This window comes from Heptranchias perlo, chromosome 11 (assembly GCF_035084215.1).
Source record: "Heptranchias perlo isolate sHepPer1 chromosome 11, sHepPer1.hap1, whole genome shotgun sequence".
Classification (NCBI taxonomy): Eukaryota; Metazoa; Chordata; class Chondrichthyes; order Hexanchiformes; family Hexanchidae; genus Heptranchias; species Heptranchias perlo.
This window is the reverse complement of record NC_090335.1, coordinates 59,837,181-59,851,173: the sequence shown is the minus strand read 5'-3', so window position 1 is coordinate 59,851,173 and position 13,993 is coordinate 59,837,181. Positions and strand designations below refer to the sequence as shown.

At 42.9% G+C, this 13,993-nt stretch overlaps 1 protein-coding gene across 2 annotated transcripts in view; it reads right to left on the bottom strand.

Annotated features, from left to right (window-relative positions):
• The window catches only part of epha3 (eph receptor A3), a 218,528-nt gene that overhangs the window by 42,943 nt on the left and 161,592 nt on the right, over positions 1-13,993 (bottom strand). Inside the window, exons 7-12 of one of the 2 annotated variants that reach the window (XM_067993160.1) lie at positions 10,406-10,568; positions 9,928-10,030; positions 4,566-4,633; positions 2,502-2,627; positions 1,544-1,729; positions 90-151 (exon numbers count right to left, since the gene is read on the bottom strand). In XM_067993160.1, coding sequence (XP_067849261.1) covers positions 90-151; positions 1,544-1,729; positions 2,502-2,627; positions 4,566-4,633; positions 9,928-10,030; positions 10,406-10,568 — 708 coding nt within the window. The remainder of the gene's footprint in view (positions 1-89; positions 152-1,543; positions 1,730-2,501; positions 2,628-4,565; positions 4,634-9,927; positions 10,031-10,405; positions 10,569-13,993) is intronic. The other variant, XM_067993161.1, reaches the window with a different exon arrangement.

The following is a 13,993-nucleotide window of genomic DNA, read 5'->3' as shown; positions in this document are numbered from 1 at the left end:
ATAAAGTTTTTGTGCCCAGTCTAAAGTCAACAAATAGGATATTAGAAGCTGTTAATTTGAACGACCTGGTGAATCATCAGTGCGCCTACCCTGAGAAAACTGTCCAAGGAGCCGTTTTCCATGTACTCTGTAACAATCATGACAGGCTTACCTAAAGAAAGAAAGAAAATTCACATGTGCAAGCATAACGTAACATGATATAAATTGGAATTATCCTGTTTAAGCTCTGTGTTGATGGTAGCGGCTGTTGATGTGGTTCTATAACAGTAACACAAGCAAAATCACTAATTATGTTATGTCCTTTTCACTTAAAAAGTATATATTTTTTTAAAAAGCAACAAATGAAGGGATGCAGGTCTGCTATCTTTGAAGTGCAATAGATGAGAACTTTGCAGCTCTGGGCTCATACCCCTACCCAGGCTATCTGGGAGTACTGGTCAGTGTTTCATCCCTTAATGTCTGTGGTCTCCTCACACCACAAGGGAAACACTGACACTGAGGGATGAACACAGACCAATACTCCCATACTTGAGATATGATTTTACTTGAATGTAGCCAGGGAGGATGAAGGGAGGCTATGTCAAACGAACCACACTGACTCAAACTTTTCCAGGTGTGACTCAGATGCAGCAACAGGAAAATCTGTCCCTCTGAGACTGTTGAATTGCTTGGGCGCAACGATGATAGGAAAGTCGGGCAGGGAGGAACACGTGTGCCTAACAGAGCCTGCCCTATTTTCCATCCGTTAATTGAATTGGATGGATGAATGAGGAAGGCTCCCTTAAAAGGCATGTACTCCTCCCCAACCAATGTTCCTGTATTCACTGCACTCAGGCGATCCAATAGACTCAGGAGCTGGAACAGGAAAATCTGCCCCAAGTCTCTTTTATTTCATCTTAGTATTAAAAATCGGCATTATACCACCTCAATCTTCAAATAAATATTTTGAAATCCACAAGTGCAATGTTCACATTTGTGATTTTTCTCCATGTATGCAAATTCAGTTTTTATAGGTATTTAGTGACCAGCTCTGAGAAGGCTTGCATCCAGGTGAATAGATCAGTCGTTCATTTGAATTGAATTGGATGTTTTCATCTGTTGACACTAGTCTTGTGCTTGCAATCATGGTGGATATGAAACAGCTAAGGAAGGATGAACTGGCAAATCAAAACCCCATAAAGGACAATGTAGAAATGTAGAAGGTGAGGTAACACTTGCAACAAAAAAAACCCAGAAAAGTTTGCAGAAGGAGAAGAAGACGTTTCTGACCAGCTGAGAGGACATCCCTTTGTTTTAAAGTTATTCACATTGGGCAGTTGTAATATCAGATCAGTTCGTCGGTGGACAGTATTGATACAGCATAGCGGTTTGTATAGCATGCATCAAGTGACAAATTTATATTAAAATTTTGTTATCCTCTATTCCATATTCCAACCTTTCTTCAGAAACCGTAGGGAAGTTCATTTGCTCACTTTCCCTTCCAATAGACGGTATATAGAGAATATTAATAAAAATGCTGGTTACATTAAGGCAGGTCCCTTACTTTTTGTGACTACTCCTTCCAGATGAATGATGTTCGGATGGTCAAATTGTCCCATGATGCTTGCTTCGCTCAGGAAATCCCGCCTTTGTTTTTCGGTATAACCAACTTTAAGGGTTTTGATAGCTACTGAGATCTCCTTTTTGGAGGGTAGCTTCAGACGCCCACTGCACACTTCTCCAAATTCTCCTGCAGTATAAAAACCAATGATTCTGTCTGTAGATTCAAAATAAGCTCTACATCCCATTCGTTTTGCATCACATGTAGAAATTACTCATGTCAAAACTGGGTCATGTTTCCTCAGATTATGGTTGTATTTGGAAAGAACTATTTTGAGACAGTTTTAAAACATAATGGGATCAATAATCCAATGGTAGGCCCTTGACGCATTGAAGTTGATAATACAGGAAGTGGGAGCCACCTCCATATTGAGGTGTGCTGGGTGCCCACTCTCATTATCAGGTATGATGGCCTGAGGCCTGCAATGCACCTAAGGCCGCAACTAAGTTCCAGTGTGGGCAGCCAGTGTAAATGGAGGCGGGAGCTTGGCCATGTTTTTTTGAGGCCCCCGAATTCTATTCGAATTAGGGACTGCTCCATAATGCAACTGGAATGCCTGAGCAGTGGCCACTGAATGAGAGGTCATCCTTAAAAATCAAACCTTTCCCCTATGCCTCGTGCTCCCTTGTGTCCCCTCATCCCATGCCCTGGCACAGAATGGGCAGGCAGGTGTCCACTGGCTGTTGGCACCCAAATTTCCAGTCTTGCTGCTAAAAGTGCGTCTGGAGCAATAAACCCTGAGTGCAGAGAATGACATAAATGAGCTAACCTCATGTTATCCATGAAGGTCCTGTCTTTTGTATGCAGATCAATGCAGTGCCTGAACAGCATTGACGTAACTATCAATTGTCTCATACCAGTAATCTGCAGTCATTTAATAATCATATGTAGAATTTAGTACCTGCACCAACAACTTTATCAATAGATATGGAGGAAGAATCTAGCTCCTTGGCAAACTCATGGACAGCTTGGCTGGGGTCCTCATATGTGTGTGGATCCACATATGTTCGTAGACCTGGAAGTTTAACTGTTAACACAAAAGTTGAGAAATATCACATGCACCCGTGGCATTAATACGACTTAACAATATTCCCAACACTATGGCTTCCACAGATAATCACTGTGGAGAGAACAGATACAGAAAATGTCAACAATTAATCCAGCTGTTTCAAACATTTCAGATTCAGTGGTGTTCCTGAATTTAAAAAAACATTTGTAAGCCCAAGTTTTTATTTTCCCTTTTCTATTTCTCCATTCTATCATTCTCCCCTAAGTGAAAATTTGGCTGCCAAGCTTCACCTGGATCCCTGCCAATATCACTCTGTAATCAATCCATCTAAGATATGTAACAGCAGACTGGATGACTCACTCATCCACCCTCCCTGTACAAAAGTGCCTTGTCTCAGTGTAGCATCTCTCTACGATATATGGTAGTACAGGCAGTAGTGATTAGGCAGAGCATATTTTTCATGGGGTCAGTATATCATGATGAAGACCATAAAGCAGTTCATGATGGGCCCAATTTAGAGATTTAAATAAAAGTTCTATCAGTCAATGGCTGATGTAATAGTCTTCCTAGTTGCACATCACCTCTTCTTCTTCTTCCTCCTCCATCAAGGATTCAGACCGATTCTCCTGGTTTTATTTCTGAAGGGTTCCCCTCTCTTCACGTTTATGCAAGAACTGCAGGCTCAGATCATTTTTGATGCCTTGTCAGACCTGTAGAACAGTAACCCCGCTGATCTGTCCAGACAGCAGAATCTCTGCCTCAGTGTGCCAATTGCATGTTATACCAGAATTTGGGTGGAGGCATAAGTTTCATTGTATTTCTGCATACGGGGGGTTTTCATTGGGGTTGAGAGCTAGCACACCATGTGGTAGTCTTGGTTCTATTGCAACTAATTAACTAGTTAGTCTGCTTGCTTCTTCAAATAATGCTGGCATGGTGGGCTACTGCAAAATGAGGGCATCATAACTGCTGCCAAGGAGTAGGCTGATACTTAATATTAGAGGTCAGCGTAATGAGGAAAGACTGGAGAAACTTGGGCTTTTTAGCTTTGGAAGAGGGTGTGTGAGAGGTAATATTATAGAGGTCTACAAAATAGTAAATGTTATGGCAAAGATAAATTTGGAAAATTACTTTAAACTAAGTTGCAAGAATAGGACATGGGGATACATGTTTAAAGTAGTTCAAGGCAAGTTTAGGGCTGACTATGAAGCAACCAATTTGTGTAGAGCAAGATCCCACAAACAGCAATGAGATAAATGACCAGATAATCTGTTTTTAGTTGTTTGGGTTGAGGGAAAATGTTGCCCAAGACTTCAAGAGAACCCTCCTGCTCTACTTCAAATAATACCATGGAATCTATTCCGTTCACCTCAGATGGGGCCTCATTTTAACGTCTCATCTGAATCGGTGCAGCACTCCCTCAGTACTGCACTGAAGAGTCAGCCTGGATTATGAGCTCAAGTTCCTATTTTAACACAGCCTTTTTGGGTTTATTTTAAATCGGTCAATTTCTGCATTTAAATAGCAGACAGAGGAATGGCACACAAACCCACCAAGTATTCATTTTCTAAAATCGCAAACAGTACTTTCGAGGCTTGCATTGTCTTTAATTTTCACAAATGTTATCCAAATAACATAATTTATGGCAATTTTCCACTTCTTTACCCCCACACCGCTAATGTACATTGGAATATTGGCTGCAGGGGACTGCATGGCCAATACACAGCCTGCCTGATTTTCCTTCCACTCATTTAAATGGAAGTAACATCGGGCAGACTGTAAAAGGGGCCTTCGTGTTCCATTATTCTGGTATGTGCTCCTGGTGTGGGATTCTCTGTGTGGGGGTGCAAATGCAGACAATTTAACCTTGATTTATTAAAAGCAGATATGTTTTGAGCGTAATAAGCGTGAAGACAGATGTAGTTTATTGCAAAGTGTTTGAAGTTCAATACTTACTGTGACCATTTGGGTAATATATTCTTTTGTCATCAGAAATATGCTTTGATTTGTTGTACCCACAGAACCTGCATAAAAATCAAAAAAAAATTAAACACTCTTAGTAATCAAGCGTTTCAATATTTCACTGCACGGAAAGATTATTTTACTTTTGTAAATGTCAAATATTTTATTAACAAGTGTTCCCTCTACAGAAATGCAAAAAGCTCACAGCACACTCCGAAATGTCAATGTAATTCTATGTAAGGAATCTTACAACACCAGGTTATAGTCCAACTGTTTTATTTGAAAATCACACACTTGCTCACCTGGCGAAGGAGAAAGCCTCCGAAAGCTTGTGATTTTCAAATAAAACTGTTGGACTATAACCTGGTGTTGTAAGATTCCTTACATTTGTCAACCCCAGTCCATCACCGGCATCTCCACATCAATGTAATTCTAGGTATTTTCACAATTGCTCTTGCAATTCCCCTCTTGACTTATCTCATTACTTCTGGTGATTATTACAACATGGGGTAAATTTTAACCCCACGAACGGGTGGGTTGGGTGCAGCTGGGGTGGTAAAAATCTTTTAAAAAAGTAAAACCCGACGGCAACCCGCCCACTTCCGATGTTAACGAAGGCGGGTGGAGGGGTGGGTGACCAGCCCGCACTTAGGAGGCGGGTTGGTCGGTGAAATCTTTCAAGGAGGCTGTGTGCCTCCATACTCCATAGGTTTTTTACTTTTAACTCTTGGGTGCCAGAATTCCCAAGCCTTCTGCTTCACGCCATGTAAGAGGAGGTGAGAAGGAGTGTTTCCTCCAGGCCCAACAAGCCTACCTGCCGCGATCGGTCGACCCTCTCCCCCATGTCCGACCCCCCCCCCAACAATCTCCGACCTGCCCCCCTCATGATCTCCGACAACCCCCACAATGTCCAATCCCCCCTGATTATCTGAACCCCCCCATGGCTGGGCCCCTGATGACCGACCCCCAAATGACCGCCGACCCCGATGACTCCCCTGATGACCCTGACCCCCGATGACTCCCCCTGATCACCCCCGATCCAGATGACCCGCCCCAATGACCGACCCACCACCCCCCCCCCCATGACCAACTCCCCCCCACCCCAGCACCCGATGACCAACTTCCCCCCGTACTAAGACTTACCCGCTTGCATCCGTTCCCTGGCTGCTCTCCCGTCCGACTGACAGCCAGCCTGTCAATCTGGCTGGCTGTCGGGCGGGTGACCTACATAAAAATTAGGAAAGACGTCCTTACGTCAAAATCATAAGGACGTCCGGGAAACACATACTTCAGGGTTTCCTGTCAGGAATTCCCCCCCCGCCCCCCATCCTCTTCCCAGCTCCCCGTTAAAATTTACCCCCAAGAGTCCATATTATCTGCAACAAGATCCAGCTATGATTGATTGTTGGCCTAAGGCAACATGTTTTGACTTTATTAGCGAGCTAAGACCAGGTAGGGAAGAAATTCTATATTTTTTCATTGTATTACTTACTCTTCTCTCCTTTTATTTAATGTTTTATGAATGTTTCTTATTCCTCTGGCTAGAGTAGCCTGTGCTCGCTTATTTAAGACATCTGGGTGGTTATGTTGAGCCAAATATCGATGGGGTCGATATCCCAGTATAAGCGCTGGGATGTGCTTACCGGTGATCTCTGCTTCTGACCCCCACCAGAGTACACGGAGTCCGTGAAAGGTAACTTTATTCAAATATTGCCAGTAGGGGCCCGCACCACTGGGGGCTCATCAATAGTGCTCCTCCGGACAGTGAAGGCCACAAAATGTGAGAAAGGCTGCCTGCTCCATGAGGGATGTGCCGGGGCCAAAACCAGGAAACATTACACAAGGTTACCCATCGGCTCCCTTCGTACGGAGGCCAAAAAAAATCACAGTAGAAAAAAATGTGTTTAGGGATCTGGGCCATAACCCAGTCCTGCACCCCGAGGTGGGTCCCACTTGTGCCTCTGCAGTAGCTGGTATACCTCTTTTCACTGGGCACACCAGGCACTGCTGGTTCATCAGGCCAGGGATGAGAAACTCCAGTTCATAGGACATAGGAACACAGGGAACAGGAGTAGGCCATTCAGCCCCTCGTGCCGGCTCTGCCATTTGATAAGATCATGGCTGATCTGTGATCTAGCTCCATATACCGGCCTTTGGCCCATATCCCTTAATACCTTTGGTTGCCAAAAAGCTATCTATCTCAGATTTAAATTTAGCAATTGAGCTAGTATCAATTGCCATTTGCGGAAGAGAGTTCCAAACTTCTACCACCCTTTGTGTGTAGAAATGTTTTCTAATCTCACTCCTGAAAGGTCCTCTCCTCCAAAATACAAAACCTGTGATGTGGGTGACTTTGTTTTTGGGTGGATGGAAGTTAGCTTACTATAAGCTTACAGTGCCAACTTGGTTAAGTTGGTAGTGCCTATTGGTCAGAAGGTGTGGGTTCAAGATCCACTCCAGGACTTGAGCACACAATCCTGGTTGATACTTCAGTGCAGTACTGAGGGAGCATTGCATTGTCAGAGGTTCTATCCTTCGTATGAGATGTTAAACCAAGACTTTATTCAAAAGCAAAATACTGCGGATGCTGGAAATCTGAAATAAAAACAGAAAATGCAGGAGAAGCTCAGCAAGTCAGGCAGCATCTGTGGAGAAAGAAACCGGGTTATCATTTCAGGTCGAAGACCTTTTGTCAGAACTGGAAGATGTTAAAGAGTTAAAGTTTTTAAGCAAGTACAGAGCCAGGGAAAGGCGGTGGGGTGGGGGGGAGAGGGGAGGAAAGAACAAAAGGGAAGGTCTGTGATAGGGTAGAGGGCAAAAGTGATTAAATGACAAATGGGATGATGGTGCAAGGCAAGGAGGATAATAATGGGAAAATGTCCCATAATGGTCCCATTAAGTTTATAAATTTTTGTCATTAAATAGTCTATTGGTATTGTATAAATAACCATGATCCTTCAATTTCAAAGGAAACTATTTAAGCTGTGGTAAATTACCTCTTACAAATATAAGAACATAAGAACATAGAAATAGGAGCAGGAGTAGGCCATACGGCCCCTCGAGCCTGCTCCGCCCTTCAGTAAGATCATGGCTGATCTTCAACCTCGACTCCACTTTCCCACCCGATCCCCATATCCCTTGATTCCCCGAGAGTCCAAAAATCCATCTATCCCAGCCGTGAATATATTCAATGACTCAGCATCCACAGCCCTCTGGGGTAGAGAATTCCAGAGATTCACAACCCTCTGCGTGAAGAAATTCCTCCTCATCTCAGTCTTAAATGGCTGGCCCCTTATCCTGCGGCGATGCCCCCTAGTTCGAGACTCTCCAGCCAGGGGAAACAACCTCTCAGCAACTACCCTGTCAAGCCCCCTCAGAACCTTATATGTTTCAATTAGATCATCTCTCATTCTTCTAAACTCCAGAGAGTATAGGTGCATTCTACTCAACCTCTCCTCATAGGACAACCCTCTCATCCCAGGAATTAATCTAGTGAACCTTTGTTGCACCACCTCTAAGACAAGTATATCTTTCCTTAGATAAGGAGACCAAAACTGTATGCAGTACTCCAGGTGAGGTCTCACCATAGCTCTATACAATTGTAGTAAGACTTCCTTATTTTTATACTCCAACCCCCTTGCAATAAAGGCCAACATGCCATTTGCTTTCTTAATTGCCTGCTGTACCTGTTTTTGTGTTTCTTGTACTAGGACACCCAAGTATCTCTGGACACAACATTTAATAGTTTCTCACCATTTAAAAAATATTGTTTTTTCTACACTTCCTACCAAAGTGAATAACCTCACATTTCCTCACATTATATTCCATCTGCCACCTTCTTGCCCATTCATTAACCTGTCTATATCCCTTTGTGAACTCTTTGGCCCCGATTTTCAAAGGAAATTGTGGGTGCAATGGGGGTGGGGGGCCTGCGAAAATTGGGAAAATCCCAAGTGGGTGAGGAAGCCGGACCCAACCCACTGACTTCCGGGTTTCCCACAGACGCGCCTGTGTGTACTCGCGCTTCCTGAATGTGGAGGTCCCACCGGCAATTAAAGCCGGCGGGATGATAGTTAAAGAACCCACTGTACCTCATTGAGGTACTTAAGGTACTTTATTTCTGAGGTGATAGATAGTTAAAACGATTTTAAACTTACCTGGGCGGCTTTTCTACGGCTTCCGATTCACGCCTGGTGAAACCAGACGTGAGGGGCCGGATCAGGCAAAAATAAACAAAATAAATTAAATAAAAAACCATTGCACAAAGTTAAAAAACAAAATAATCCTACCTTTCCACCCTGCTCCGATGTCCAATGTCTCCCTCTCTGATGTCCCCCTCTCCCCCCGATATCTCCCTCTCCGATGGCCCTCTCAGCCCCCGATGTCTCCATCTCCGATCTCCCTCCCTCTCCACCCCTGATCTTCCCCTCTCCCCTCCCCGATCTTCAGCGCCCTCCACTCTCTGTTCCAGCGCCCGATGAGGTCTCGGTCTCTCTCCTTCTCTTCCCCCCACCACCCTCAACGTTGCAGCCAGCCTGACAATTAGGCTGGCCGTCGGGCGCAAAACTGGGAAACAACTTTAATCACCATCAATTACATCATGATTGCGTCGGAAAAGGTAAGTTTTTTTCATTCGGGTTTGCCATGCGCACCTTCACCCCCATCCCCGCCCCCCTCCCCCCGCTGCCATCCCGCCACCATTTCAAAATTGAGCTCTTTGTGTCTTCCTCACAGCTTACATTCCCATCTAGCTTTGTATCATCAGCAAATTTGGGTACATTACACTCAGTCCCTTCATCCAAGTCATTAATACAGATTGTAAATAGCTGAGGCCCAAGCACTGATCCTTGTGGCACCCCACTAGTTACAGTCGGCCAACCTGAAAATGACCCGTTTATCCCTACTCTCTGTTTTCTGTCCGTTAACCAATCCTCTATCCATGCTAATATGTTACCCCCAACCCCATGAGCCCTTATCTTGCGTAACAAACTTTCATGTGGCACCTCATCGAATACCTTTTGAAAATCCAAATATACCACATCCACTGGTTCCCCTTTATCTACCCTGCTAGTTACATCCTCAAAAAACTCTAACAAATTTGTCAAACATGATTTCCCTTTCATAAAACCATGTTGACTCTGCCTCATCATATTATGATTTTCTAAGTGCCCTGTTACCACTTCCTTAATAATGGATTGCAGCATTTTCCTGACGACTGATGTCAGGCTAACTGGCCGGCAGTTCCTTGTTTTCTCCCTCCTTTCTTGAATAGCGGGGTTACATTTGCTACCTTCCATGTACAGTAAAATTACATGGGAAATGGTAGTTTTGACATCGAACATAAAGTAGAACTGACCTCCCAATTATGATGTACATCACCACTGTGAGGAGGACGATGGCAACAGCTGCTGATATGGCAATCATGATGACCTGGCTATTCTCACCGGCGATGGAGAAGGCTGAAACCAAAAGAAAATACCTTATTCTTGGGATGGAATTTAGGCAGATCAGAAACAACGTCAGGATCATCATTACCGTGGAGAGTGGCTAGCTGGTATAAATTACAAAGTATTAGTCATATTGAGGGGTTCCAATGGTGATATAAAGTGTGATCGCATAAACCATTAGCTGAACTCTCTGATGAAATTACAGCAATGTAATCATTCCCTAAGCTCATAAGTTTCCAAGTGCTCAGTCACTCTCTCTGGTGATAGATTCCAGTAACTTCCCCACAATTGACTTTAAGGATGGGTCTGTAGTTACCTGGCTTCCCTTTCCCTCCTTTCTTAAATAATGGAATTTTTTTCCTTTCAATGAAACTAATTTTCACTTACAGTCAGGACTGGTCTCAAATTCAAACTTGCGGCTGCTGGTCCCGTAACCAGCCGCAGTCCGGGCCCTGATCTGGAACAGGTAGGTGGTCTCCGGTTTCAGTCCATTGATGGTGACATTGGTGCCCTTTGACCTCATGATAGTGTAACTGGTCTCCTGCTCCTGCTTTAAGACAAACGAAAAAGCATATAATTCATTATGATTCAGTTTTACCTTTAAAGCTCGGTTCCTGTTTGAGATACAACTTTTTTCAACATCAAAAGTTAGACATCACGTTTGAATTTGGATTTTTATCCCTCTCCCATTTTTTTTTCCCACTCACTCCTCCACTCCTGAAGAAAGTGATTCCTACTGGACTATGCCTCTACATGTGGCCCTCCAAATGCTTTGGCCACATGGCTATTCTTCGTGCATCAGATTTAGACTGTAAATGTTAAAAATGACAACTTGCATTTATATAGCACTTTAAACAAAGAGAAACATCCCAAGGTTCTTCACAGAGGAGCAATCAAAAAATGGACACCGAGCCAAAGAAGGTGATATTAGGAGGGATGACCAAAAGCTTAAGGTGAAAGAGGTAGGATTTGAGGAGGATCTTAAAGGAGCATAGGGAGCTGGAGAGATGGAATGATGAGGGAGTGGGCTATTTGACCATGTAGACCACTGCAGCCTGACCTGATCTGTCTTCACCCAATGCCACACATGTGAACTTCACCAGGTATTGGAGAACAGTGATCAGAAGCTGGATACCTGGATGAATTTTCCTCTTCCAGGCCTTGGTGACACTGAGGCCGACTGTAATGTCCCCATCGTCATTTGGTTGAGATAAACTATTTAAATACAGACCAACGATCTAACTTGGGACCTTCCTAGTCTGTATGGTTCAATGCCATGCCATATAGTGCATTCAAGTTTAGATTTTCACTTTAGCACTGATGCCAGCTCATGCATCATAAAGATTTAGGAGTCAGAGTTGCCTAAAGGATAAGATGTTTGGAACATCTATCAAGCATTGAGGTTAGTCAAAATGCAATTAGATGCCATGATGGAAAAGTCAGTACACCAGCGAAATGAGCTTTGATATGCTGAATGACAATTTTTGGTTCTTGACTTTATGTCACCCTTTCATAAGAAAGATATTATTCTCCTTGAGGTGTTACAGAGGCCAACAATCAAAGTGATTACTGGTATCAGGAGGTTAACTGGTGAAGAAAGTTTATGGAAATTGAGCTTCTCCTTCAACAAGAAGAGACTTTGAAGTGAGCTGATTGAAGTTGTGTAGATTACAACAGAATAGATTCCTACATTACAACAGTGACTACACTTCAAAAGTGCTTCATTGGCTGTAAAGTGCTTTGGGATGTCATGATGACTTGAAAGGTGCAATATAAATGCAAGTCTTTCTTTCATTCTTTAGTTAGAGCCAGGTGAAGGGCTAACATCAGCACAGGCATGATGAGCCAGTTGGTCTCATTTCTATGATCCTATAAGTTTTCAAACTAATGTAGGACATTGACAAACCCTAGAATGGTTTATTGTTGATGGTCTAGTCTCCCAGTTGACAGTTAATAATGATAGGTACTGGAGATGATATAATCAATGAGGGATTGTGAAATAATAAGGAAAACATTCTTTTGCCAAACCTAAGTTGGTCAGGGGCCTCATTAGAACCCTGTACCTTCCACAGCCAATGCTGATGAGGATGAACCATGAGAGCAGAAAAATATCTGTAAAAGATTCCTTTAAAAACTTTTCAAAATGGCACTGTGTGACATAATGAGTTACCACACTGTCTTTTCACCTCTGGAAATTGGATCCAATATCAGACCAGATGAATGGAATGAAAGCCTCTTTTCTTCTGCCATATATGATTCTTAAGTAAAATGAATTTGGAAAGTCTCAATCAAGTTTTTAGAGGGCATGGAACTACTGCGCAAAACTATCCAGGGATTTGCACTAAATCTCAATCATACAGGGTTATATAGATGATTGATATGGGAGGTTGGAAAACCAGCCTGGGTGTATTTAAGGTACCCTTCTGAAGGTGAGGTTAAAGCATACGCAGAAAGAAATTTATTCTGCATCTTGCCGTGCTATACCTGGCCTAGGAGTGATTGATGCTGACAGTGAGTGACAAAACATTATTCCATTCCCTAAGACTGACATTCCTCACCCAAATGAATACAAAACAACCCCCCCACCAAAAAAAAACTCCTAAAGGATTTCAGATAAAATCTTTTCATTAGGTAATTCTAAGCTATGATATTTGCATGAACATATTGAGGACAGAGATAGTTCCAGTTTAGCTCAGTTCAAGGCCTACTCTAAGACTTCAGCACATAATGGCGGAACAGGCACGAGGGGCTGAATGGCCTACTCCTGTTCCTATGTTCCTAATCCAGGCTGACATGATAGTGCACTACTGAGGGATTGCTGCAGAGTCAGAGGTGCTGCCCTTTCAAATGAGATCAAGTCCCTGTCAGCCCATTCAGGTGGGTGTAAAGGATCCCATAGTACTACTCAAAGAGCAGGGAGTTCTCCAAATGTTCTGGACAACATTCCGCCTAAAAAAAACAGATTAACTGGTATTATCTAATTTTTTGCTTGTTGCTGCATTTGCTTAAATAACAATAGTAACTATTTTTCAAAAGTAATTTATTGGTAGTGACACACTTTGAGCTATCCTGAGGACATCATAAGGTGCCTTATAAATGGAAATTATTTATTTCTTATAGTCCCAAAGTGTGTGGAAGCTCCCCATTCAATGTAGTCATCATATCTCCTTGGAATGTTCCAAGGGTAGCTGTCATATCGTACCTACCACGGTTTGTGATATGTTTTAGCTATTTTGACTGTTTGGGGTGTAACATAAACAGCTCAATTTGCAGCTTCTGTGAACTGCACTTTGGATTTTTGGATGGTAACTTTATATGGTAACTTTACTTTAGATTCCAGAAATAACCAACAGTAAGATTTGATCCTAAGGGAATGTACTGTGGGCCTCTGACACCATTAACCATGAGAGCAAGTATGTGTAAACCTAATTAGAACTCACCGATTCTGTAACAATCTTGCATGTTTGTTAGTTTTTAATGAACATAAGCAACTTATTTGGAAATTCTTGTCATTTCTGTCCTCGGCCTTGGGCCCCCTCGTTGGTCTTGGTGGGAGAAATTTGATGATGCCGTAAATAGTAACAACGCCAGAATAAAATTGTTTTTGTAACACTGTTGTAATAATAATTAAATAATTCTGAGAGGGGAAAAGATTTCCTCTTGCCTTTATGTGTTAGCGACATTGTAAACAGAGCGGGACGATTTCTTATGGGGTCGATAATGCAGCCATGATGCTGCTCCTCAGGCCCGAGGTGTGCCTAGGGTTGCCAACCCTCCAGGATTGTCCTGGAGTCTCCAGGAATTAAAGATCAATTTCCTGGACACTGCTGCAAGTAACTCAGGATAAAAATTATAGGGACATTAAAAAAATGGTGTGTTTTGTTTTCATTTTCTTTGAACACTTTTGTTTATTAGCTAATAAAAATATTGGAGATGGAGGAAAAAAGACTGTTTGACTGGGTGGGGTGGGGTTGG